Source organism: Sceloporus occidentalis, unplaced genomic scaffold, assembly GCF_023333645.1.
Source record: "Sceloporus occidentalis isolate IW3139 unplaced genomic scaffold, rSceOcc1.0.p SCAF_20, whole genome shotgun sequence".
In the NCBI taxonomy this organism is placed as follows: domain Eukaryota; kingdom Metazoa; phylum Chordata; class Lepidosauria; order Squamata; family Phrynosomatidae; genus Sceloporus; species Sceloporus occidentalis.
Genome location: NW_028317000.1, coordinates 13129928 through 13154946, shown reverse-complemented (window position 1 = coordinate 13154946; position 25019 = coordinate 13129928). Strand labels below are relative to the sequence as shown.

The following is a 25019-nucleotide window of genomic DNA, read 5'->3' as shown; positions in this document are numbered from 1 at the left end:
CTGGAGCTGGGTTGATGGTATGTTGCTGTTAGCGGCCTAAAGGATCCCCTTCTTTTATATCAATCTCAATAATAGGGTTTTTGGTGGGTTTTTGGGGCTATGGGGCCATGTTCTAGAAGAGTTTCTTCCTGACGTTTCTCCTGCATCTTTGGCATCTTCAGAGAATGCTGGCATGGAAGAGAGTGGGGTGTATGTATATACAGTGTGCCCTTTTTTATGTGGGGGATCCATTCCAGACTCAGCACGTAAAAAAACCCGCGTATGCTTGAGCCCCGTTGAAAGTAATGGGGCTTGTGCATGCAGCGGCGGCGCAGCAGCACGGTGGCACGCGAGCCCCATTACTCTAAATGGGACGCACTATCCCATGCGCTTCTGCACAGCTTTCAGTGTATGCTGAAAGCCGCGTATAGTGCGTCCGCATATGACGTGGGCACACTGTATATATGGGTGTGTGTGTGTGTGTGTGTGTGTGTGTGTGTGTATATATATATATATATATATCCCACTCTCTTCCATGCCTCTGAAGATGCCAGCCACAGATGCAGGAGAAACGTCAGCAATAAACTCTTCTAGAACATGGCCCCAGAGCCCCCCAAACCCACAAAAAGCTATGGATCCCAGCCATGAAAGCCTTTGACGTCACAATCTCAATAATATTTACAGCTGTGTGGAAAAATATATGTGTGTGTGGTTCATTTTTATGACGAGAGCTTCCTAAAATGTCCAATTGTCCTCAAAGCTTTGATAGACGGAACATGAGTAAAATAATCTGGATATACTAAAGCAGCTGCTCCACAGCTAAGCTATGGCTAAGGCTTGGAAGTTATCTTTAGGACTGCTGCTCCCAGAATCCCCTTTTCAAGTTGGATATGGTCCAAAAAGGGTTGCATTTCCAAGCTCTGACTACCTTTGTAAGACCATTGGTTTGTTGCTGTTGTATGCCGCCAAGTCATTTTTGATTTATGGTGACCTAAGACGAACCTATCATAGGGTTTTCTTGGCAAGTGTCTTCAGAGGGGGTTTGCCACTGCCATTCTCTGAGGCTGAGAGAGTGTGACATGCACAAGATCACCCAATGGGTTTCCATGGCCGAGCCACAATTTGAACCCTTGTCTCTAGAGTCATACTCTGATGCTCCAAACCACTATTTACTGCACTTTCCTCTTCCTGACCCTAATAAATTGTGCATCATGTCTATTAAATTATAAGCCATTATTTTCAACTGCGGACAGTTTTGAGTGTTTTGGCAGAAAGGCAATAAACAAAAACAGGGAATAAAAGAAAGAACAATATCACTTTAAAACAGTAATGAGTTACAATTACAGGACTAAATCCAGTTGTTAGCCCCAAGCGGAGTAGATAAGTTTTGATTTAAGAAAGTCCTAATAGGTCTAGTCTAGTTGGAAGTAACAATTGCAGATATCCCCCAGTATCAAAGTCTCAGGTTCTATTAAAGCTACATTTAAAATGGCTTCCTTTCTTTTTCTTCTGATTCAAAAGTAACTAAAATACCTTTTAAAAGTCATCAGAATTACAGTAATACACCGATTTGCCTTTGGCACTGCACCAAACATTTCCTATAACTATAAAAGCAACGGTAATCCTCATTATTTTACTATTGCAATATGATGATTTTTCTATCCTGACTTATCCAGATTGCAGAATTCATCCTATCAGGATTGCAAAATTTGGCTGATCTGAATGCAAGAATACATTTTATTTCAACTTATATTTGCAGAGAGACATCTTGGCTTTCATAGTATCCTAAGCCAATGCCAGCATCTTACTGCAGAAGCAGCCACGTCGATGCCATCTCCCAATGACTATTTTTGATGGCTATTTATTTATTTATGATGATCATTTACGGCAGTGACTATTTAGGGCCTTCCCGCTTTGCTGGTTCTTTGGCGACGGAGGCCCAACCCCAGAAATAACAGGGGCAAGGCGAAGCAATGAAGGATGCCAAATCCCTCGGAGATCCCAAGGAAGTAGTCAAGACATTCTTGGAAATGACAGGTAGACGTTAGCAAGTTCTCCTGCAGCAGTTTGTCCAGGAGCAAAGCTATGGCATACGGTGACCAGAAAATGTAAAGCAACCAGGTTAGGTCCATCTGTAGGCACTTATTCTTTCCATGCCATGTCAGTGCCACCTTGGCCAAAAGCATCATCAGCGGGAGGATGGCAAAGATAGCCAGAAAGACCAAGGTGTGAGCCAGAGACCATGGATGAAGCTCTGGTTTCAGGCTCGGGGCACAGACGTTGCCAGGGGTGCTTATCATGGCTGCGGGTGTTGCGCATAGGAACCCCACGATCCAGAGCGTAGTGAGCAAAAGTGAACGGAGATGGTCCCAAGAAATGGGACATGCGCTACCAGCCACCACCAACCCTTGGGCAAAGAGGCATCCGTGCTTCAAGCCACGGGTCACTTGGCAGAAGTGGTAACCGAAGACCCACCCTTGCTTGACTTCCACTGCAAAGAATGCCAAGATGGTGGCGAAGATGGCGGTGGCGGCTGACATTAGGAAGAGCTTGTGCTTTCTTGGATGGCGTCGGTCCCACAAGTGTGGACACTTGGCCAAGGTGACGCCAAGGGCCACACTGCAGAGGAAGCCCAGGATGACGGCCACCACCAGCAAGGCTAAGATGCTGTGGATGAAGTTGAGGCAGAATGTGAACTGGCACGGCTGAGGAAGGAGGTCGTCAACGTACGGATACTCTTCGTAGGTATAATTCTCAGTAAAGTTGGACATCAGGCCTTCAAAGTCTTCAAATTTCAGGCTGGCACCCGGACTCCTACCCTAAAAAGAGGAGAGACACGACAAAAGCATGAGATGCGCAGTCTGACTTTTTTGTGTCTCGTTTTATCTTAATATTGTTTTCAACAGTTTATATTGTTTTTGTTGTAAGTTTCCCCAAGTTTTCATGATTCAAGGTGGGATAGATAGAAATAAATCAATGGTTTTATATGGGTCTTTTGGGCTATGTGGCCATGCTGTAGAAGAGTTTATTCCTGATGTTTTGTATGCATCTGTGCCTGGCATCTTCAGAGAATGCTGGCATGAAAGTGAACGGGGTGTGTAACTATCTAGCTATCTATCTACACACACACACACACACACACACACTGTGTGACCCTGGGTAGGGAAGGCAAAATGCATTTATCCAGAAAGACACAGAAAACATCAGTGTCAAAAAGATGTCAGTTAAATGGGTCTGGCGCATGATCCCTCTCTCCAAATCACTTCAGCAATTCGTTTCAAGTGGGAACCAGGGTCATTTGAACCAGTTCAAACCGATTTGCAATCCAGTTTAAAAGGTGGTGGGAATCAGGCCCAAGATCACCCAGTGGGTTTCCATGGCCGAACCACGATTCGAACCATGGCCCAACGCTCAAACCAATGCACCACGTTGGCTCTGAAAGAAGACTGGATACATAAATAAACCATTGGTGCAATTTCTCCACATATGTGCAAAAGATGGTTTGCTTTGCCTCTTTCCCCCACTAATCTGAATTCAACCCAGTTTCTTCGAACTCTAGATCCATAAACACCGGGGGTCAATTTCTGTCGGATAGCTTGGAAGGATAAGACATAAACCACCCGGAGGTGGATTTATGGACTGTTTACGTCAAGCGCTGCATCCATTTTTTCCCTTGTCAGATCCACCCGAAGTAATTGTGTTTGGAAAGGTGCATCCACTGCTTGGGTTTGAAAGACAGCGCCACAAATTTCTCCGCTTGTGGCTTGTGATTTAGCTCCTCTTTGCTTCACCTTCGGATGGGGTTGACCTCCCCAGTATACAACCCTTGCTAACTAGAAGCTGGCGTTCCTTAAACATTCATGTACGGATTAAAGTATTGCCTTTTGTTTGCAAACCATTATTAAAATGATGATGATGATGATGATGATGATGATTATGATGATGATGATGATAACTAAGACGACAAAACAGCAGATTTAGGTCCTACAGAAGTTTGCCGTTGTGTGCCTTCAAGTCATTTCTGACTTAAGGTGACCCTACCTCAGGTTAGCAGCAATTTTAAATTATCATTTCAGGTTCCAGACTGATGATGATGATGATGATGATGATGATGATGATGATGATGATGATGATGATATGCATCTGAGGAAGTACATTGAAGTCTAGGAAAGCTCCTGCTGCCAACTTCTTTCTTTCTGTGAGTCTCAAATGTGCTCCAAGATCTCTCTACATACTGACTCTACAGACTGACACGGCTTTGCAATTCTTTGAATTCTACCTCTTTTGGGGAAGTTGCACTCTCTCAGCCTCCGGGGAAGGCAATGGCAAACCTCCTTTGAACAAACCTTGCCAAGAAAACCCCATGATAGGCCTTAGGGTCGCCATGAGTTGGAAACTATTTGAAGACGCACAACAACAACAACAACAACAACAACGGTAAAGGCTTTTCCAACCCTCAACGAAAGGGCATCTTTACCAAATGCAATTATTAGTTCCAACTAGACTAGACCTATCTAGGACTGGAATTTATGAAATCAAAACTTATCTACTCTACTTGGGGCCAACATAGAATCATAGAATCATAGAGTTGGAAGAGATCCCAAGGGCCATTCAGTCCAGCCCCATTCTGCCATGCAGGAACTCTCAGTCAAAGCATCCCCATTGACAGATGGCCATCCAGCCTCTGTTTAAAGACCTCCAAAGAAGGAGACTTCACTTCACTCCAAAGCAATATATTCCACTGTCGAACAGCTCTTACTGTCAGGAAGTTCCTCCTAATGTTGAGCTGGAATCTCTTTTCTGGGTCCTGTTCTCTGGAGCAGCAGAAAACAAGCTTGTTCCCTCCTCAATATGACATCCCTTCAAGTAGTTAAACAGGGCTGTCATATCACCTCTTAACCTTCTCTTCTCCAGGCTAAACATCCCCAGCTCCCTCAGGCGTTCCTCATAGGGCTTCATGGTTTCCAGACCCTTCACCATTTTAGTTGCTCTCCTTTGGACACATGGCTCCAGTTTCTCAATGTCCTTTTTGAATTGTGGTGCCCAGAACTGGATGCAATATTCCAGGTGAGACCTGCCCGGAGCAGAATAGAGTAGCACTGTTACTTCCCTTGATCTAGACACTATACTTCTATTGATGCAGTCTAGAATCGAATTGGTCTTGTTAGCCGCCGCATCGCGCTGTTGACTCATGTTCAACTTATGGTCTACTTGGACTCCTGGCTCCCTTTCACACATTGGATTTAGTCCTGTAACTGTAACTCATTACTGATTGTTTTGATTATTAATTGTTTAATAATATTTTAGTGTGGTAAGTTTGTGGGCGGGAGGGAATTACCCAGATGTACTTTAACTGTATGTTGTGTTTTGTCTGACATTATGAGCCGCCTTGATCTTATGGGAAATGCGGCATATAAATATAACATTATTATTATTAGTTAATTAATTAATTAAAGTGATATCTGTCTCTCTTTTCTCCCCTGTTTTTGTTTAAAAGACTATTGGCAAATAAAAAATGTACACTATTTCTTGGAGAGATTTTCATAGCTGTGGGAAGAGGGTTAAGTGGTGTGATGCTTGTGACACAGTTGCTCGCAATGCTTTGAATACGCCGAGCTGCTGATGGACGGATTAGGTGTGCCTTGAAGTGCTGAAACACTTTTTGTGTTCCTTAATATATGGGAAAGGTGTGGGAGGGTGCGCGCGTGTGTATATGTGTGTGTGTAGGTTTAAAACCAGAGGAACGCAAGATGCATTTGGCCCAAGAAGAAGGCGCTGAAGGACACACGGCCCCAGCATACGAATGAGCCTCCCTCCGTCTCTGTCGCTTTGATAACTTTATGCCTCCCCTGTCAGGCGGCTGCTCTGGATTAATGGAAATTTATTTCTCACCTTCGCCTTTTCTTAAGCAACTTTATTGTCTGGGAGTTATGTTTGTTACGTGCCGAACGGCTCAGGAAAAAAAGGCCAGGGCTTTGAGGATGACAGAATCCGGCTCGGAGAGGAGAAACCTGGTTTTGGAAGAAGGAGAACATGATGCGCACCATAAAAGTCAACAGAATGGTTCATCTTCTTTCCACATAGAGTCGGCCCTTCTTATAATGGATTTCTTATTTGAGCATCCACGGTTTGAAAATGTTCAAAGGAAGTATAAATTTCAAAGATCAAACCTTGGTTTTCCATTTGTTATAAGGAACACCATTTTGCTATGCCATTATATTTAATGGGACTTGAGCATCCATAGATTTTGTTATCCTGGAACCAAACCCCAGCGGATAACAAGGGTCCACTGTACTTCCATCAATTCCTAAGATTAGCCTACATACAAAAATTGGGATTGGCCTACATGCAAAAATGCATACAAAAGTATGTATTTTTGTATGATCTTTTCCCCCCAAAGTTTGCATCAATGGATATATATATATCTGGTATCATTCTAAATAAAAAAAATAATTTTGGTAAGATTTTAATTTTAACTACCGTATATACCCAACTATAAGTCGACCTCATGTATAAGTCGAGGGCAGGTTTTGGGGGCAAAATGATGGATTTGGAGATGACCTTTGGATAAGACGAGGGTAAAACTTAGGGACATGCAACAAAAGATCTAATGGAGGAAGCAAAGGAAAACAACGCAAAAGAATCTACAAAACAATGGCAGGCATAACTGTTTTGGCTCACGCTAAAATGCTTCCAGGACAGATTGCACTCTTGCCTTTCACCAGGGAAGGATTCTTCCAAACCATGATAGTTTGATTTCCTTATATTCGACCCTTTCCCCCCCAATTTCTTTCCGTAATCCAACCAAATTTTTCATTTCCATTTCATTTAGATCTTTCATTATAATATATATTATATAGTGTGGTGGAGTCTCATTCTTTGGAGGTCTTTAAGCAGAGGCTGGATGGCCATCTGTCAATGCGGATGCTTTGATTGAGAGTTCCTGCATGGCAGAATAAAGGGGTTGGTCTGGAGGGCCATTGGGGTCTCTTCCAACTCTACGATTCTATGATTCTAGGGTGTGTGTGTGTGTGTGTGTGTGTGTGTGTATGTATACACATACATACCATCACCTGGTGAAAGCCAAGAGTTTAATCTGCCCTGGAAGTACTGACCCCCTTCTATTCTCTCATCCATCCAGCTTTTAGTAAGAGCATAAATAGTTAAGTCTGTTGGAATTTTATAAGTTCGTTGGCATTTGTTTTCCTTTGCTTCGTCCTTTACATCCTTCATTACGTGTCCCTTTTACCCCGACTTATCCATGGATCATATAGAAATCCATAACTTTGGCCCCAAAACCTGCCCTCGACTTATATACGAGGTTGACTTATAGTCGAGTATATATGGTAGGTTTATGTAAGAAAGGCTTCTTCCACAAACCATCCTCCAAATCTGCCTTATCCTTTCCAGGAAAGCGCCTTCATTGCAATCGGAAGAAGCGAGAACAATGGACAGACTTCCCCAACTATTCCTTGTGTCATAAAAGCAAACTCCTCTGATTATCTCCGGGAAAGATGCCAGTCTTGTTCTGTCCTAATAAGCCGCGTTCTCATGAAAGGCCCTTCCTTAGCGGGGAATTCCTTATTTTCTAGCACATCAATCACATTTAATGTGGCACGATGGTGACGTTTATTTATTCAAAGGCCTAGCCGTGTTAGTCAGGAAAATCAGTCTGCAAAAGGAACTTGGTGCACCTTGGAGATGAAATGAAAGAAAGGCATTGGGAGCATGAGCTTTTGTAGCATGAAAGCTCATGCGCCCAACGCCGTCCTTTCAGTTCGTCTCCGAGGTGCGCCGAGATCCCTTTGCACACTGATTTATTTATTTTGGTTTTAAATGCTATATTTATTGTATGGAGAGAGAGTTCACAGGATGGTTATCTCAGGTTTACAGAGCCTCATTCCCACCTACAAATAAATCGGTTTGCAATCCGACAGCGGAGTGTGGTTCACGCTATATTTGCCCCGATCGCATTGTTTCCCTGTAAAATAACCCACTTGTGGCTCACATTCACAAACGAATCGGTTCAAAACGGACCCGCTCCGGCCGGCTGAAGGGCAAATTTAAATCGATTCTGATCCATATCTGGTTCACACACTTGTGCGGAATTGTTTGATCTAAAAAGACTTCCAGATTCGGGGCTCTTTGTTTCCAGACAAACCTCAGGATGGTGTGGCCATAGGCATCATCATCATCGTTGTCATCGTTATCATTATCATTATTATTATTATTAATTCCTCCCCCCTTCCCTTTCTCTTTCCCCTCTTTCTTTCTCTCCTCTCATCCTTTCATTTTTCTTTTCCTTTATTTCACTCCTCTTTTCCTCTTTTCTCTTTCCCTCGATCTCATGATTTCCCTTTTCCTCCTCCTCTCTGAAACCTTCATTGCGTTCCATTTTCCCCTTCTTTCTCTTTGTTTATTCATTTAGAGAAACTTATATCGAGTCGGCTTAACCTAGCCATTCATTCCCATGGCAGATAAAACATTTGATATCCCATCTTTTAATTTAAGAAGATCTCAAGCTGGCTTCCAAAGGGAGGGAAGGGGGGAATTGGGAACGTTTCCCCAACCGTCATTAACAGACAATAAAATTGCTGAATTACAAACCCGATAAAAATCAGCAAAACGCAGAAGGCAGCATAAAATAACAAACAGCTTTGCAAGAAAGGCTTAAAAAGGAGCGCTCAGGAGCATAAGGCAAGCTGGGTCAGACCAAAGTTCCCTCTCAGAAAAGACTCAGCGTTTCCTTTTCTCCGCTGCAGTCGGTCTCTGTATCGAATGAAAGCAAAAACGAAGGCAGGAGCTCACAAAAGTTACTTTTTCAGACTGCAGTGCATCATACCCGCACTGTATATACATCATACCCTTCCATGCCAGCATTCTCTGAAGATGCCAGCCACAGATGCTGGCGAAACGTCAGGAATAAACTCTTCCAGAACATGACCACAGAGCCTGAACAACCCACAAAAATCTATGGATGCCGGCCATGAAAGCCTTCGACATCACAAATAATAACATATTTAGGATGTGGAGGATGACACTGTTTTGTGAGCATGAAAGAAGAGGCTTTGGTACCGATGCTTTGAGACATCCCTAGGGCTAGTCAATAAATATTGATTGATTGATTGATTGATTGATTGGTACTGACCCCAAACCAGCTCCAGATGCCTCTTTTGGAGAAACCGAAGGAAGAAAAATCTTGTAAGACTCACCCCATGAACGCAGTTGCCCATAGTTTTAGTGCCAGGCGTGGCGATGGTGTTGCTTGAAGTGTGCGCTTGCCGAACCAATTCCCTGCAATAAGTGCTGTGTGTTGTTATAAGATAAGAGAAGCGGCCGGGTGGAGTGGATGGGGTTTTTTGAAAATCAAAAGTGGAAAGAAAAACAAGAAATGCACACACGCGCCGTCCTTTCCGATACGGAAAGTCGGATGCCCTGTCATACCAGAAAATATGCAGTGCTCCCTTACAGGAAAAGGAGCAGAAGAGGGGCAACCATAGTGTGGATATCCTGCTGTTGAACCCTATGGGAGAGATGTGCATTTCATTCACATCCTCAACCATGTTCAGAGATTCATGTCTCATCATGGAAAGGGTCTAGGTCTTTCCCTAAGACAGGACAGAACAGCACAGGACAGGATAGGATAGGATAGGTTAAGATAGGATAGGTTAGGATAGGATAGGATAGGATAGGATAGGATAGGATAGGACAGGACAGGATAAGATAGGATAGGATAGAATAGGACAGGACAGGACAGGACAGGATAGTATAGGATAAGATAGGACATGATAGCCTGTCCCGTCCTATCCTATCCTATCCTATCCTATCCTATCCTATCCTATCCTATCCTATCCTATCCTATCCTATCCTATCCTATCCTATCCTATCCCATCCCTATCCCTATCCCTATCCCTATCCTGTCCTGTCCTGCCCTGTCCTATCCTCATTCCTGAGTTGCTTGAATATATAGGCCTTGGCATCTGTGCCCAATGCATGTCACATGGCCTCCATGTGCAACGTTCCCACCAACGCTCAATGGCACCACTTGCGCCACTCTGCTTCTCCAGGCTTGACCTGGACAGGGCTGTTTCTCATCTCACCAAGAAGGTCTGCCACATCTGTAGGGGAGCATGTCATGTGCCTTCGCATCATTTCCGATTCATGGCGACCCGAAGGCAAGCCTGTCACAGGATTATCTGTGGTTCATTCAGAGAGGCTTTGCCAAAGATGCCTCCCTCTGAGGCCGAGAGAGCGGGTTTCCATGGCTGAGCCAGGATTCGAACCCTGCTCTCTGGAGTCCTAGTCCAACATTCAAACCACTGCACCATCGTTACTCTTTTGGACTACAACTCCCAGCAAGCTGGCTGGGGGATTCTGGGAACTCTGGTCCAAACCAGTAACTTCTTTGCACTCTGCATTTAACCATAGCCTCCGTAACAGCTGAGACCAAAATGGGTTGTTGTTATTAATTAATTAATTAATTAACTATTAATTAATTAATAGTATTTATACCCCACTCTACAGCCAAAAAGCTATCAGAGCGGCTTACCTTATTTTAAATCAGACATTCAACCCACCCCATGGATTCTATTATAATATCTTTCCATTGATTTCTTTTATAGCCCCATGCTTCATAATATAATAATTTGCTTGTATATTTATTGGTTGATTGGGGGAAAATAATAATTGAATGATTTCTAATACCCAAGGGATGCACAGGGTATTAAACCTTGGAAATAAAACCCACAGAGGTATCTAAACCTAATGGTTAGCCGGGCCATGCCCACGGAAAGGGGGGCATTCATCCCTTTGGAGGCAAACTAGGCCAAGGGTCTCCTCCTTTGGACCCAAGCCAGTGGGGCTATGAATCCGCTCCAGGTTTTGGCTGGCTTGAACCTCGAGTGGATCCACAACCTCACTGGCATCCAATGGGATCGCACCCAATGCCTGTCCTGAATCATAGAATTATAGAGTTGGAAGAGACCGCAAGGGCCATCCAGTCCAACCCCATTCTGCCATGCAGGAAATCCAAATCAAAGCATCCCCATTGACAGATGGCCATCCAGCCTCTGCTTAAAGGCCTCCAAGGAAGGAGACTCCACTACACTCCAAGGAAGGAGTATGTTCCACTGTCAAACAGCCCTTACTCTCAGTTAGTTCCTCCTAATGTTGAGGTGGAATCTCTTTTCCTGCAGTTTGCACCCATTGCTCCGGTTCCTGTTCTCTGGAGCAGCAGAAAACAAGCTTCCTCCCTCCTCAATATGACATCCCTTCAAATATTTAAACAGGGCTATCATATTACCCCTTAACCTTCTTTTCTCCAGGCTAAACATCCCCAGCTCCTTAAGTTGTTCCTCATAGGGCATGGTTTCCAGACCCTTCACCATTTTGGTCTCCCTCCTTTGAACACGCTCCAGTTTCTCAGCATCCTTTTTTAATTGTGGGGCCCAGAACTGGACACAGTATTCCAGGTGAGGCCTAACCAGCGCAGAATACAGTGGGACTATGACTTCCCTTGATCTAGACACTATACTTCTGTTGATGCAGCCTAAAATCGCATTGGCCTTGTTAGCTGCCGCATCACACTGTTGACTCACGTTCAACTTGTGGTCTACTTGGACTCCCAGATCCCTTTTACATGTACTTTCATTCAGCCAGGTGTCCCCCATCCTATATCTGTGCATTTCATTTTTCCGCTCTAAGTGCAGTACTTTACATTTCTCCCTGTTGAAGTTCATTTTGTTAGCTTTGGCCCAGCTTTCCAGTCCATTCAGGTCATTCTGGATTTTGATCCTGTCCTCAGAGGTATCAGCTACTCATCTGAATTTGGGGTCATCTGCAAATTTGATAAGCATACCCCCAATTCCGTTATTCGAGTCATTGATAAAGATGACCCATCGCAGCAGTGGGTTCTATGGCTGCTGCATGGAGGCTTGGCCTACAAAGGCCCATTTGTCCCTGGTAGAAGTGCCACTGCCGGGCCCTTTGCTCCTCTGTTCAGGCATTTTCTCCCCTATTTCTTTCTTTATTTCTGTTGGGAACGGAATAAAACTCCACCAGGAAATAGAGCCAAGGCCGAGACCCAGGGAGGTTGTTGTTGTTGTTGTTGTTGTTGTTGTTATTATTATGCTTTATTTATATAGCACTGTAGATTTGCACAGTGCTGCACATGCAAACAATAAAACAGATAATAGTAAACCTGCCCAAGGTGTACCATCTAAGAAACAATAGCATAATACATATAAATACTGCATCACAATACAGGAAAGGGGTGGATTTTGTATGGGCTGCAGGGTGCTGCTTCTGCAAAGGAGAAGAAAGAACTCTGGACATGCTCAGAGGTCATGTACAGTTGCTGCTGCTGCAAAGCCAGCATATATATATATATATGTGTGTGTGTGTGTGTGTGTGTGTGTGTGTATGTATATGTATATGTATTTTTAATAGGTTTTGCTGCACAATGGGCCTTTCAGGTGAGCCCTGGGAGGGGAGGGAGGCAGGGATTGATCCCACTGAATCGATCAATCGATCTGGAAGAATCTTCCCATTTACACTGCAGTGCCCTGAGTCTCCACAAGAGGGCGCCCTGGTATTAGGAATGTTATTCATTAACCACCTCCTGATAAAACCGAAGTCTATGGGGACCCATGCTATTGTCCCATTGGCTTCCCATTCCTGAGGGGGGCGTGGCCTCCTTCCCTTTACCTGGACCTTCCTCAGCTCCCATTGGCTGCCTTTTTCCAAGGGGCGTGGCCTCCCTATTTGCACGTGGAGCATCATCATTTAAAAGGTGAATGATTTATTATTATTATTATTATTATTATTATTATTGGGAAAACATTCAAGAGCAATGTGGACTTCTGCCTCTGAGTTCCCAAGAAGCAGTGGTCAGTGGGCTTGACAAAAGGAGGCTCCCAGAAAGTCCATTGCTTCAGACAGCGACTCTTTCCCAGGGTGCCTCCATCCTCCATTGATGCCAATGCTGCTAGAAAGCCTTACAGCTGGACGGAGGAGGAGGAAAGAGATGGCCCTTGGCTTTCCCAGGGTCTCTCCATCCTCCATTGATGCCAATACTGCTAGAAAGCCTTGCAGCTGGACAGAGGAGGAGGAAAGAAATGGCCCTTGGCTTTGCCAAGCGAGGGATGCCTCTGCGGTTGGCACTTCCATGGGCAGAAAGGGGTCTCTGGGACCCAGGTTCCCTAGGAAGGCTGCAAAGTGGGCAAAGGGGCTCCAGAGGCTATCTCCTTTCCCGATGGAGGAATCCCTGGCATCTTACTTCATTGATTGATTGGTTGTCATTGGAGAAGAGAGCTTGAGAAAGTCCCTTCCAGTTCCAGAGGACCTTGGTGTCTGCTGGGGTTTGGTTCCAGGACTCTCCCTCCATGGGCCCCAAAATCCATGGAGGCTCAAGTCCCATGAAACACAATGGCAGAGTGTGATGTCCCTTTATATGAAATGGCAATAAATAAATAAAAGTTTGCTTTTTGGGATTTATAGTTTTGGGGATACTTTTGGGCCCATGGTGCTCGAATCTGTGGATTCTAGGAGTTGTAGTTTGGGAGTTGTAGTTCCAGAAGAGCCCTTTGGGTTCCCAAGGGGAAAGAAGGATAAGAAGCAGCAGTGGCCAGTGGGCTTTCCAAAAATAGGATAGGACAGGACTGGATAAGACAGGATAGGATAGGATTATGACTAGACATTCATGTCAAGGGACTACTGACAGTAATAATAATAATAATAATAATAATAATAATAATAATAATAATAATAATATTGATTTCTGCCCCACCTCTGCAATAAGATTGAGGCGGCTTACAACAATTAAAATCCATACAATATAATAAAATAAGTCCCACTATCCCCTCTCACCTTTACCTTTAGTAGTGTATTATATGGCGCTTGGCCTTACCTATGCCTCTCTGGAGCTTATGCCATGATTTACTAAATTGATTTACTTCTGTCTGTGTTAAAGCTTAATCCGGGCAGCATCCCAATGTTATCCGAAGGTTTTTGCCGCCTGAACACATGCCAGGTGCATCCCACTTCTGGCCGGCAAATTCGGTGGCAGAAACCTTCTGCTAACATCAGGATGCCGCCCGGATTAAGCTTTAAGCTGGATAGAGGTGAATTGGTTGCAATATAAGCTCCTCTGAATGGGGCTGTGAAACATCTGGAGGGCATTGCAATATTAAGAAAATCCCGGAGCAATGGATGCAAGATCCAGGAAAAGAGATTTCAGCTCAACATTAGGAGGAACCTCCTGAGAGTAAGGGCTTTTGGACATTGGAATATATGGCCTAGGAGTGGAGTGGAGTCTCCTTCTTTGGAGGTCTTTAAACAGAGGCTGGATGGCCATCTGTCAAAGGGGATGCTTTGATGGAGAGTTCCTGCATGGCAGAATGGGGTTGGACTGGATGGCCTTTCGGGTCTCTTCCAACTCTATGATCCTATAGTCCACAAGCCATCCGCTTAAGATCATTTCACTGCAATGTATTAGGAGAAATAGATAATTTGATTAAAACGCCTCCCCCCCAAAAACATATTGAGCTGAAATTGTTTTTAAATCCCCAGGTTAACCGGGTCTTAAATCACAGCCACGGTTGCGAGGTAATTGGCTCCATCGCAAATCCCGTGCGGCGAATGTTCCCCGGAGGGGCGCCTTTTCCGCCGGAGGATTCCTGCCCTGTTTAGTAATTACCGAGGGCCTGAATTATTCAGCAATAATTTGGGATGACAAACAAAGTTTCACCTTCTTTAATTAGAGCCGGGAAGGGTTGGCGCATGTGCGTATGCGTCTTGTGCGTGCACATTTGTAAACATGCGCGCACTAAATTATTCACCGCTTTATCGCCTCTGCAAGCGGCTATTAAGACCGATTACGAGATCCAAAAAATTAAGCGTGCTGTGAAAACACAAAAAGCATGCAAAGCAAAGCGGTCGGGCGATAAAGGAGGAATACCACCTGTCTTGGCTCTTTCTGCCCATCTTATATAAGGGACACCATTTTACTATGTCATTGTATTTAATGGGACTGGAGCATCCATAGGTTTTGGTATCCAGCAGATACCAAGGGTCCACTGCACACTGTATGCCGATACATACATGCCAGCTCCTAGTTCGGCTCTGCAAAAGGCAAAAGCTTCTATGGTCCTAGATTTTAAAGAGTGCATACATGCTTTGCATGAATAATGTGCTTCTCTTTCCAAATTCTCAAGCAAGTACCAAAATTGCACAGTGGGCACCTGCCACTAGATGGCACTGCGGAGCCAGCAGTCATGCAAAGGCACTCCCTAGAAGCATCTTCCCATTTTCTTAATGCCCAGAAAATATGGAGGAAGGGAGTTTCTTTGTCTTTCTGCCTCTGTTTTTAAAGCTAGCGAGAAAAATAAAAATGTGCAAAGATATGTGTCGGTGCATTCGAAACACTATGTTAAACTCTCCTGTTTGGTCTGGCTCATCCAGTGCCACAGTGCCCTGGCACACATACAACCCTACCTTTCCTTCCCTGGGCACTGGAGATGCATTTCCAAACCTTTACTTATTTCCAGACCAAAAACTGCTATGTTGGAATGAGAACACAAGGCAAACTGCTCCTTCGGGGTGTTATTGGTATATTATCCAAAAACTGGGTGATCCGGATGCATGAAGCGCATTACTGCGGCATTAAAAAGCGCCCAAATCGAATACCCAACTATAAGTCGACCTCATGTATAAGTCGAGGGGAAGCTTTGGGGCCCAAATTATGGATTTTGATGTGACCCATGGATTAGTCGAGGGTAAAAACTTTTATATGCCACTGCAAAAACTGCAAAGCAATGCGTGGCGCATGTTTGGGTCCCTATGTGACTGTTTATTTATGTGTAATTCATAGGCCGCTTTTTCATTCCAGAAACTGCAAAGCAATGTGCGCGCATGTGTGTGTTGTTTGCCTTTAAGTCATTCCTGACTTATGGCGACCCTAAGGCAGGGTTTCTTGAGAGGTTTGTTGTTGCTTTGCCTTGAGGCTGAGAGAGTGTGACTTGCCCAAGTGGGTTTAACAGCCGAGCTGAGACTCGAACCCTGGTCTCCAGAGTCGAACGCTGAAACTGCTACGCCACCTTGGCTGCCTCCTTCTTTGTTTACCTAAGTCCCTTTCCTCCTTTGGTTGGGTTTTATGGGGAGAAATAAAAGTTATGGCATCTTTACCAGGTGATCCGCTGCTATTTATTCCTTTATTAAACTCTTGTTCCCGCTTTTATTATGGAGAGTGACAGATGGCCCCCCTGCAGGTCAGGGAAACGCTAAGCATTTCGAGCGCATTGACGGATGGGTAACTGCGCACAGCGGTCCAGAGGGAGCAAAGGGGGAGCATCAATCTTCCAGGTAACACAGAATCACCTGTGGGGATGCGGCTGTTTATGGGTTGACTTTATGATGATGGTTTTAAAAAGTAACAATAATGGGAAAACAAGGGGTTCGTTCCGCTTCCCAGGGATGCTTCCCTGGGAAACATTAAACCTGTGATGAGGAACCAGGTTGCATGACAAGCTTTCAGAATGGGACCAAACCACAAAGGTTGCATCTGCACTGCGGAGATAATCCACTTTGACACCGCTTTAACCTCAGCATCTTGGCTCTGGTTTCTTTTCCTTCCTCCAATAAGCTGACAACCCCAAAGTATGCTCCAGCAATGCCTCCTTTTATATGCTTAATATATATATTGTATTTTATACTGTATTTTATCTGATGTAAGGGAGAGCAGCATATAAATAACATTTATTATTATTATTATTATTATTATTAATGTTTATTTCTAGAGCACTGTAAAGTATGCACAGGGCTTTGCATAGCATCCAAAACAGCAATGTTACATGTTTAAAACATCTCTAAAATAATACTAACTAGTATAGAACGAAGTCAAAATAAGCAGCAGATGAATCCAAGGATTCCCAACCACTAGCCATCTGAGGCTGCATCCGTACGGCATCAGTAATCCAGTTTGGCACCACTTTAATCATCCTTTAATTATAATTATATATAAGTATATAATATATATGTATATAATTATTCATATTGTGGAGAAAGAGACTAGGGAGCCTTTCTCCTTCTGTCGTCATACAGCAACCCAGAGATGCCATCTTCTGAAGATGAACATTGGGAGATGTAAGACAAAGGAAAGCAAGTCGTCCTTCTCAGTGCATATAGAGGAATGGTGGATTGAGATATGATGATGGACCTCAAGTTGGAGATCTTCCCATGAACGTTGGAATAGGAATATGGACTAGTTGGCCATCATGTATAGACCAACCATCATATATGGACCAACTCATACCTAGACCAGTTCATAAGGGGATGAACCATCAGTCGCTACTCAACACTGTGGATATATACTTGCTCCATTGCTAGTAGGATTGTTCCTCCAGATCAATGGTTCCCAAACTTTGGTCTATCAGGTGGTTTGGACCTCAACTCCCAGAAACCTTAGCCAGTTTGGTCAAAAGTCAGGCATTCTTGGAGATGAAGTCCAAGATGTTGGGGGACCCAGAGTTTGGGAACCACTGCTCTAGATCAATGATTCCCAAACTTTGGTCCTCCAGGTGTTTTGGACTTCAACTCCCAGAAGCTTTAGCCAGCTTGGCCAACACTTAGAGATATTGGGAGCTGTAGTCCAAAACATCTGGAGGACCAAAGTTTGGGCATCACTGGATATCCCTTATTGGGGAACACATGTCTGTTTTGGAGGAGTGTATAGTTGTATTGCTGATAGTCTCCTCCGTTGGACTAGATAGATGTTTGGTTCGATCTAGCAGGGCGCTGCATGCGCGGTCATGTCCCAGTGTCCAGGCCGTCGATCTACAAGAAATATGTCCTCCCTCTGACCTTATCCCGGATGAAAGTCAAAGGGACAATATGTCTTAACATGTATGCCGGAGTCTGAAATATTGGCTGTGATTTATGCAACAGGTTATTCCTATGTGCCTCTTGAAAGTTCAGGCTCGCCTCTGGGGGACTGGAAGCCATAGGTTTTGTTTTGTATTGCTTCCTATCCTGTGGCTCGAAAATGAAGTTCATTTGATATGTGTATATTTGAGCTGCCAAGATGATGAGTGTGTGTGTGTGTGTGTGTGTTGATGATGTGTATATTATTTCGGGGGACGGGGAAAGTTATCCGTCAGCTCCATGCAGTCACGCTCTTCTATAAAGGGATTTGGAGTTTGCATGATTGTTGTTTGTGCTTTCAAGTCATCTCCGACTTATAGCAACCCTAAGGCAAAGGTATCATGGGGTTTACTTGCAAGATTAGTTCAGAAGAGGTTTGCCAGTGCCTTCCTCTGAAGCTGAGAAGATTACCCAATGGGTCTCATGGCCAAGCGGGGAATTGAACCCTGGTCATGTTGTGCATTGCGTGCCATCAAGTTGTTTCCGTCTTACGGCGACCCATGGAGTTTCTTGGCAAGGTTTGTTCAGAGGAGGTTTGCCATTGGCTTCCACTGAGACTTGCCCAAAGTCACCCACTGGGTTTCATGGCTAAGCAGGGATTTGAACCCTGGTCTCCAGAGTTGCCAACGTGGCGCAGTGTTTGAGCTTTGGACTGAGACTCTGGAGATCTGGATTCGATTCCCAGCTCGGCCACGAAACCCACTGGGTGACCAAGTCCCACTCTCTCAGCCTCAGAGAACGACAACGGCAAACCCGCTCTGAAGATACTTGCCAAGAAAATTCCAGGATAGGTTTGCCTTACGGTCGCCATACGTCAGAAACAGTTCAAAGGCACACAACAACAACACCGACTCCAGAGTTGTAGTCCAACACCCAAACTACTATTCCAGCGCTTCCCAACCTGTGGGTCCCGGCCCTTTTGGGGGTCGAACGACCCTTTCACAGGGGTCACCAAGACCATAGCAAAACCAAATGCAGTTCCAGCTATGCTAGCAATGAATCTAATTTTGCATTAGTCATATGGGGGATCCCAGCTATTTCGAAGGAACACTTGGAGAATCAGACAATATAGCAAAAATACATCATTTGCAGTCAGGATCTGGCCACCTACTTGTATCATGGAGGCCAAGTGAAGTTGTTAGAGAGGGGGAACAAAAGAAGGTGTTTGATGAAGCTGAAAACATTTGCCAAAGAATGGGTCAATGGGCTTCAGATTTACTTCCACATGAGTGACCGCACCGGGTGACGCCAACCCTAAGGATGCCATTGCATCCAACCCTTCCAAACCCTGCTTCGGCAAGGCCTCTTGGGTGCGGCGTTTGCAAATCTGCTCGCCTCCTTTCTTCAGTCCGGGGAAAGACGTGCGCTGTGCCACATTGGCGTAGTCATGGGTGGCATGTGGTCTCTGTTTGCAGTCAGGAGGTGCATCAGGGACCCCTGGGGCTGATTTATAATCCCAGAATGTTGCTGCAGCTTGCTTTTCTCCCCCGGAATACTAACGGCTTCGGTGGCAGCTGTTGGAATGGAACTTAATTAAAAAACAATTGCAGCCCATTTGGAGGCGAGTGCTAATTCAGGCGAGATCAAAAGAGCTGCTTTTAGGGAGGGAAGGCTGCTTCTGGCGGGTTTGGGGCTCATTCAGAACCGCATCACACAGCAAGCGGGTGCAAGGCTGTTTCCTCAGCATGGAGTCCATGAGTGGGAGAAGAAGCGGATGATGGAAGGAGGAGATGGATGCAGGAGGGAAGGGCAGAGGCCACACAAAGCAACAGCCCCCATGTCTGGCTGTACGCATGGCCCTCCAAAACCTCTCTGTCAAAGGAGGCGTAGCCGGGGGTAGCAGTGTTGGTCACATAGGCCTTGTTCCCACTATCTTTTAAATGGGATCATGAATTGATTTGAAGCGGCTCAAATGACAAGGGTCATCCAATCCAACACCATTCTGCCATGCAGGAACTCACAATCTAATTCTTCCTAATGTTTAACTGGAATCTCCTTTCCTGTCTAGTGAAGGCTTCCTGATAGTGATGAAGCTTTCACCAGAGTTCCATCATCCGAAGCTTCATCGTCTGACGTTATCTGCTCCAGGGTGTCCTTGGCAGCATTGGTGGTGCCCACATGGATAAGGAGAAAGGCTGCTGATCTGTGTGTCCTTCATGAGTTTTGCCAAGTTGTCAAGCGACATCCCGGATCTGTGCACCAGCAAGACAGCGCATGTCCCAATCTATCTTGTCAAGATGGCAAACGGGTGCCTCCGTACCCCTGAGCGACGTCTGTCCAACCACCAGCATCTTTCTTTCCTCCTTGCCACCGCTGACAGTTACGTTGATGCCTCCTTTGGCACGCAGTATCCTTGCTGCGCGTTTTCTGTTGGAGCATCTTTACTGCCGCTATCTTCACGAAGATGTAGGAAGCAATTACGTAGTCCTGAATCTCTTATGCGCGGTCCATTCCTGACGGCAAAATTCCTCTGGTGGCGTTTCCTCACTGTTATGGTCTTCTTTGTTTTTACTTGGCAATTTCTTCCGGTTGGATCGGGCGCACTAAATATCAATAAGCTGAAAATATATGGGCCTGTGTGAGTGCATTAGTTATCCTAGGCATCATGCAGTGTCTGTCCCTTTAAAAAATTAATCCAATCTCTCTGTGTCATTTTCGTTCTTGGGTGTGTATGCAGATGTGCTGCATTCTGCCGGCAAGCAATTACAGTATTATAATGTATGTCTCCATTCAGCCACATCTTAAGAGGTAGCACCCAACTGTTCTGCCCAAGAAAGAGGCATTAAAGTCTGAGAGGTATCATAGAAGCATAGAGTTGGAAGAGACCCCCAAGGGTCATCCAGTCCAACCCCATTCTGCCATGCAGGAATTCACCATCAAAGCACTCCTGCAGATGGCCATCCAGCCTCTGTTTGAAAACCTCCAAAGAAGGAGACTCCACCATGCTCCACATTGCTCTCTCAAACAGAAGCTGCTCCTAATGTTTAGATGGAATCTCTTCTCCTGTGCTTTGCATCCATTGCTCCTTGTCTTAGTCTCTGGAGCCGAGAAAAACAAGCTTGCTCCATCCTCAACTTGACACTCCTTCAAACATTTAAACAGGGTTATCCTATCACCTCTTAAGCATCTCTTCTCCAGGCTAAACATACCCAGCTCCCTAAGTCTTTCCTCATAAGGCATAGTTCCCAGACCATTCACCATTTTGGTTGCCCTCCTTTGGACACATGGCTCCAGTTTCTAAACATCCTTCTTGAAATTGTGGTACCAGAACTGGACACAGTGTTCCAGGTGAGGCACTATTAATTCCCTTGATCTAGACACTATACTTCTATTGATGCAGCCTAAAATCGCATTGGCCTTGTTAGCTGCCGCATCACACTGTTGACTCATGTTCAACTTGTGGTCTACTAGGACTCCTAGATCCCTTTCACATGTACTTTCATTCAGCCAGGTGTCCCCCATCATCCTATATCTGTGCATTTTTCTTTTTTTCTGCCTAAGTACAGTATCTTACATTTCTCCGTGTTGAAATTCATTTTGTTAGCTTTGGCCCAGCTTTCAAGTCTATTCAGGTCATTTTGAATTTTGATCCTGGCCTCTGGGGTATTTGCTACTCCTCCTAATTTGGTGTCATCTGCAAATTTGTTAAGTATGACCCCAATTCTGTCATCTAAGTTATGGATAAAGTTGTTGAATAGCACTGGGCCCAGGACAGAGCATTCCTGGACTAGGCTCATTTGAAGCCTATATCCAACAAGCCGACATGTTCCTGGGCTTCAGAAATAAAGGGGACCGACTTTCCAAATATTGCAATGCCCTCCAGATGTTTCGCAGCCCCATTCAGAGGAGCTTATATCGCATCGCTTACTAAATTGAATTACCTCTATCCAGCTAAAAGCTTAATCCGGGCGGCATCCTGATGTTAGCAGAAGGTTTTTGCCACCGAATTTGCCGTCAGGAAGCGGGGATGCACCCGGCATGTATTCAGGTGGCAAAAGCCTTCTGATAACATTGGGATGCTGCCCGGATTAAGCTTTAAGATGGATAGAAGTAAATCGATTTAGTAAGCCATGGCATAAGCTCCAGGGATGCATAGGTAAGGGACCCCAAGGGCCATATAATACACTACTAAAGGTAAAGGAGAGAGGGGATAGTGGGACTATTATTATTATTGTTATTGTTATTGTTATTATTGGTAGTCCCTTAGCATGAATGTCTAGTTCTAATGCTATCCTATCCTATCCTGTCTTATCTTGTCTTTTCCTACCTTGTCTATCCTGTCCTGTCCTCTCCTGTCACTTCTCTCCAGGATGAAGAAGTGGAACCATTGCTGAGCATCTTTTATGGAACAGTCTTCCTTTGCAGCTCAGCTAGAAGAAGACCTTACCCACTTTTGTAAAAGGTTGAAGAGCTTCCTCTTCAGTTCACCAGAGTATGTTTCTAAGTGTGCCTAAGGGGGCTGAGATATGACTGTGAGGATTTTGGTTTTAGTCTATCAGTATATTATTTTAGCATTTTCGTATTTTATAGTGCTGGGTTTTCTCATTTGTTTTTTGATTTTCTGCCCTTTGTTGAAAAGGTCATAATAAACATTGATGAGAATGATGATGATGATGACGATGATGATGATGATCATCATCTCAGCCTATATCTGGAAAATCTGGAACATGCATGCGCTTACTTTTGTCCAGGTGCCTCCAGCCCAGAGAAATCTTCATCTCACTGATCGGTGTCTTCTGTTATCTCTGATCAGTGATTTGGGATGAGTTAGAGGAGTGATTCCCAAACTTTGGTCTTCCAGATGTTTTGTACATCAGCTCTCATAATTCCAGAACGTTGGCCAAGTTAGCTGGGGATTCTGGCAGATGAACTCCAAAATACCCAAAGGACCAAATTTGGGTTAGAGAAAGCTGCGATGGAGTTGCAGAGGCTCAGACTGCATCTGTAGTGCAAAATGAATGTGGTTTGACACCACTTTAACTGCCATGGCTCACTGCTATGGGATTCTGGGATTTTGTAGGTTCGTCAGAAACCTCTGGTCAGATAGCTCTGGTGTGCGCACAAGCAACAAAACCCAGGATTCTGTATGATGGAGCCTTGACAAAGCAGGGCCAAACTGGACTAATTCTGTAATGTGGCAGCAGCCTCAGAAAATGCAGGTGATCATACAGGGGCTTCGTTCTCACTACGGTTTAAACTGGTTCGCAAATCGGTTTGAAGGGGTTTAAATGACCATGGTTCATACTTGAAGCAATTCGGAGAAGAGGGCCATGCGCTAGACCCATTTAACCCACATCTTTTTGATGCCGATGTTTTTGGATAAATCGATTCCACGCCAAGTGTGAACAAGACGCGTATCGAAATTGATTTAAATGTGCCCTTCGGCCGGCCGGAGTGGGTTCATCTTGAATCGATTCATTCATCAACATGAACCACAAGTGGGTTATTTTATTTTGCAGCGAGAAAATGCGTTCGGGGCAAATGTGGTGCGAACCATGCTCTCCGCTGCCGAAACGATTGCAAAGCGATTGATTTGTAAGTGGGAATGCCACCCAAGGATGCAAACATGGCTTACGTTGGTCTCTGGTTCAGCTCACCATCTGATCTAGCTCCAACAACTATTGGATGTAACTCCCTCCATCTTGATGGCTCTTCATAGGAGGTAAATATTCCCCTATCCTCGATGTTTTTGTGTCGGAAAGAGTTTCCCCACCCTTGCCTGGCAACATGGGGCTTTCCCCACATCGGCAGCAGCGCCAGCACATCTCCTCCGCGTTGGCCTAGGCTTCCCTGAGCCAGCGTTTTATTATGGGCACTATTGAAATTCATGTTGAGCAGCCGAGCGGAGCCAAGAGCGCAGCCGGAGCACGCCAGCCACTAATGCCGTGCGGTGGAGATTGATAGAGGTCTGGAGTTTAATAGAGCACCCCAGCTTCTCTTTTGTCAGCTGCGAATAGGTTCCTCAAGGTCCCGGAGGGAAATTACTTTTGCAAAGAAGTCCTCCTCTCCTTTCACACGCGCGCATGCACACGCTCAAAGCTAGGCGCCACCAGAGCCAGATATTCAAACACAAAAGGAATATATATATATATATATATATATATATATATATATATATATCAGAGCCAGGGGACATGTGTCAGGGTCAGTGGTGTCACCCAAAGCATGACTTCAAGAGATTAAGGAATGGATCCAAAAGCAGGTAAGTGAACTGGAGGGAAAATGGACACACCTTTGACCATTTTAGCATAACCATCAATGTTTTAAGGGGATTATCCTTGGATGCCTGTCCATTTATAACAGTCTCCCCTATATAATGTCCTGGAATACAACCCCATGATCTCCGGTTATGCTATCTGAGAATGATAGGAGTTGTAATCCATTAAGTGGGCCCTTGGTATCCGCTAGGGTTTGGTTCCAGGACCCGCCGTAGGTACCCAAATCCACAGATGCTCAGGTCCCATTAAATACAGTAGATAGTAAAATGGTACCCCTTATATAAAATGGCAACCCTAGTGATGCAGTTGACGTTGGCGCAACCATTTCTGGGGGGATTATGGGAATACTATTCCAAAAATATCGGCAGGGTTTAAGGTCCTTCAGCTCTGCCTTAAGGGAAGCCTAAATCACAAATTCCCCCTCTTTCTCTCTTCCTCAGCTTCCAAATGTTTCTCCTCTTTAATCCCAGTTTAGCCTGTGGCTTTCCCAGTGTTTGGAACTGGTCCTCTGTTTCAGAGCTTTTCCCAGCATTGGCTCCCTTCGCTCCGCTAAGCCAGATTTAGCCCTTTTAATCTTCTCTGTGCAGCTCAGTCCCTTTGGGTTCCTTATTATTTTTCTGGGTCCCCCCCCCCCCCTTCCGTTCTCCATCTCTCTTTTTTCCTTCTGTCTTTGAACTGCTTCCAGTCTGTCAGAGTTTGGACTATAATGAGAGACCCAGAAGTAAATACACACAGACGCAACACACAAACGCACACTCCCAGGTGCGATCCAGCGGCGGAGAGATATCGTCTCTCCTTCTTTCTTTGAATATAATAGCCTACAAGTGTCATTTGGTGGCTGGCTTGGCACATTGGGATTTGTTGTTCCTTCCACGCCGGACTTACCTCTTGGCAAAACGGTGCACC

General features: G+C 44.9%; 2 protein-coding genes across 4 annotated transcripts in view; both read right to left on the bottom strand.

Annotated features, from left to right (window-relative positions):
• Positions 1–9252, bottom strand: part of LOC149302056 (mucosal pentraxin-like) — a 28986-nt gene extending 19734 nt beyond the window's left edge. Inside the window, exon 1 of the mRNA XM_089483455.1 lies at positions 9192–9252. Coding sequence (XP_089339581.1) covers positions 9192–9212 — 21 coding nt within the window. The 5' untranslated portion in view covers positions 9213–9252. The remainder of the gene's footprint in view (positions 1–9191) is intronic.
• On the bottom strand, positions 1276–25019 carry ACKR1 (atypical chemokine receptor 1 (Duffy blood group)). Of its 3 annotated transcripts, none has more exons than XM_089483454.1 (2): positions 24999–25019; positions 1276–2798 (listed from the first exon to the last, which is right to left on the bottom strand). In XM_089483454.1, exon 2 carries the CDS (start codon positions 2748–2750, stop codon positions 1878–1880), a length of 873 nt encoding a protein of 290 aa, XP_089339580.1. In that variant the 5' UTR covers positions 2751–2798; positions 24999–25019; the 3' UTR covers positions 1276–1877. The 3 variants fall into 3 exon arrangements, with proteins under 3 accessions (XP_089339580.1, XP_089339577.1, XP_089339578.1); XM_089483451.1 differs by lacking the exon at positions 24999–25019 and adding an exon at positions 9192–9262; XM_089483452.1 differs by lacking the exon at positions 24999–25019 and adding an exon at positions 5872–6116.

Bases quoted from the DNA above. Each gene is read 5' to 3' on its own strand.
- ACKR1 (XM_089483451.1), bottom strand. From the start codon at position 9,212: ATGGGCAACTGCGTTCATGGG. The intron at 2,799-9,191 runs GTGAGTCTTACA...TCCTCTTTTTAG, and splicing joins TGGGCAACTGCGTTCATGGG to GGTAGGAGTCCGGGTGCCAG.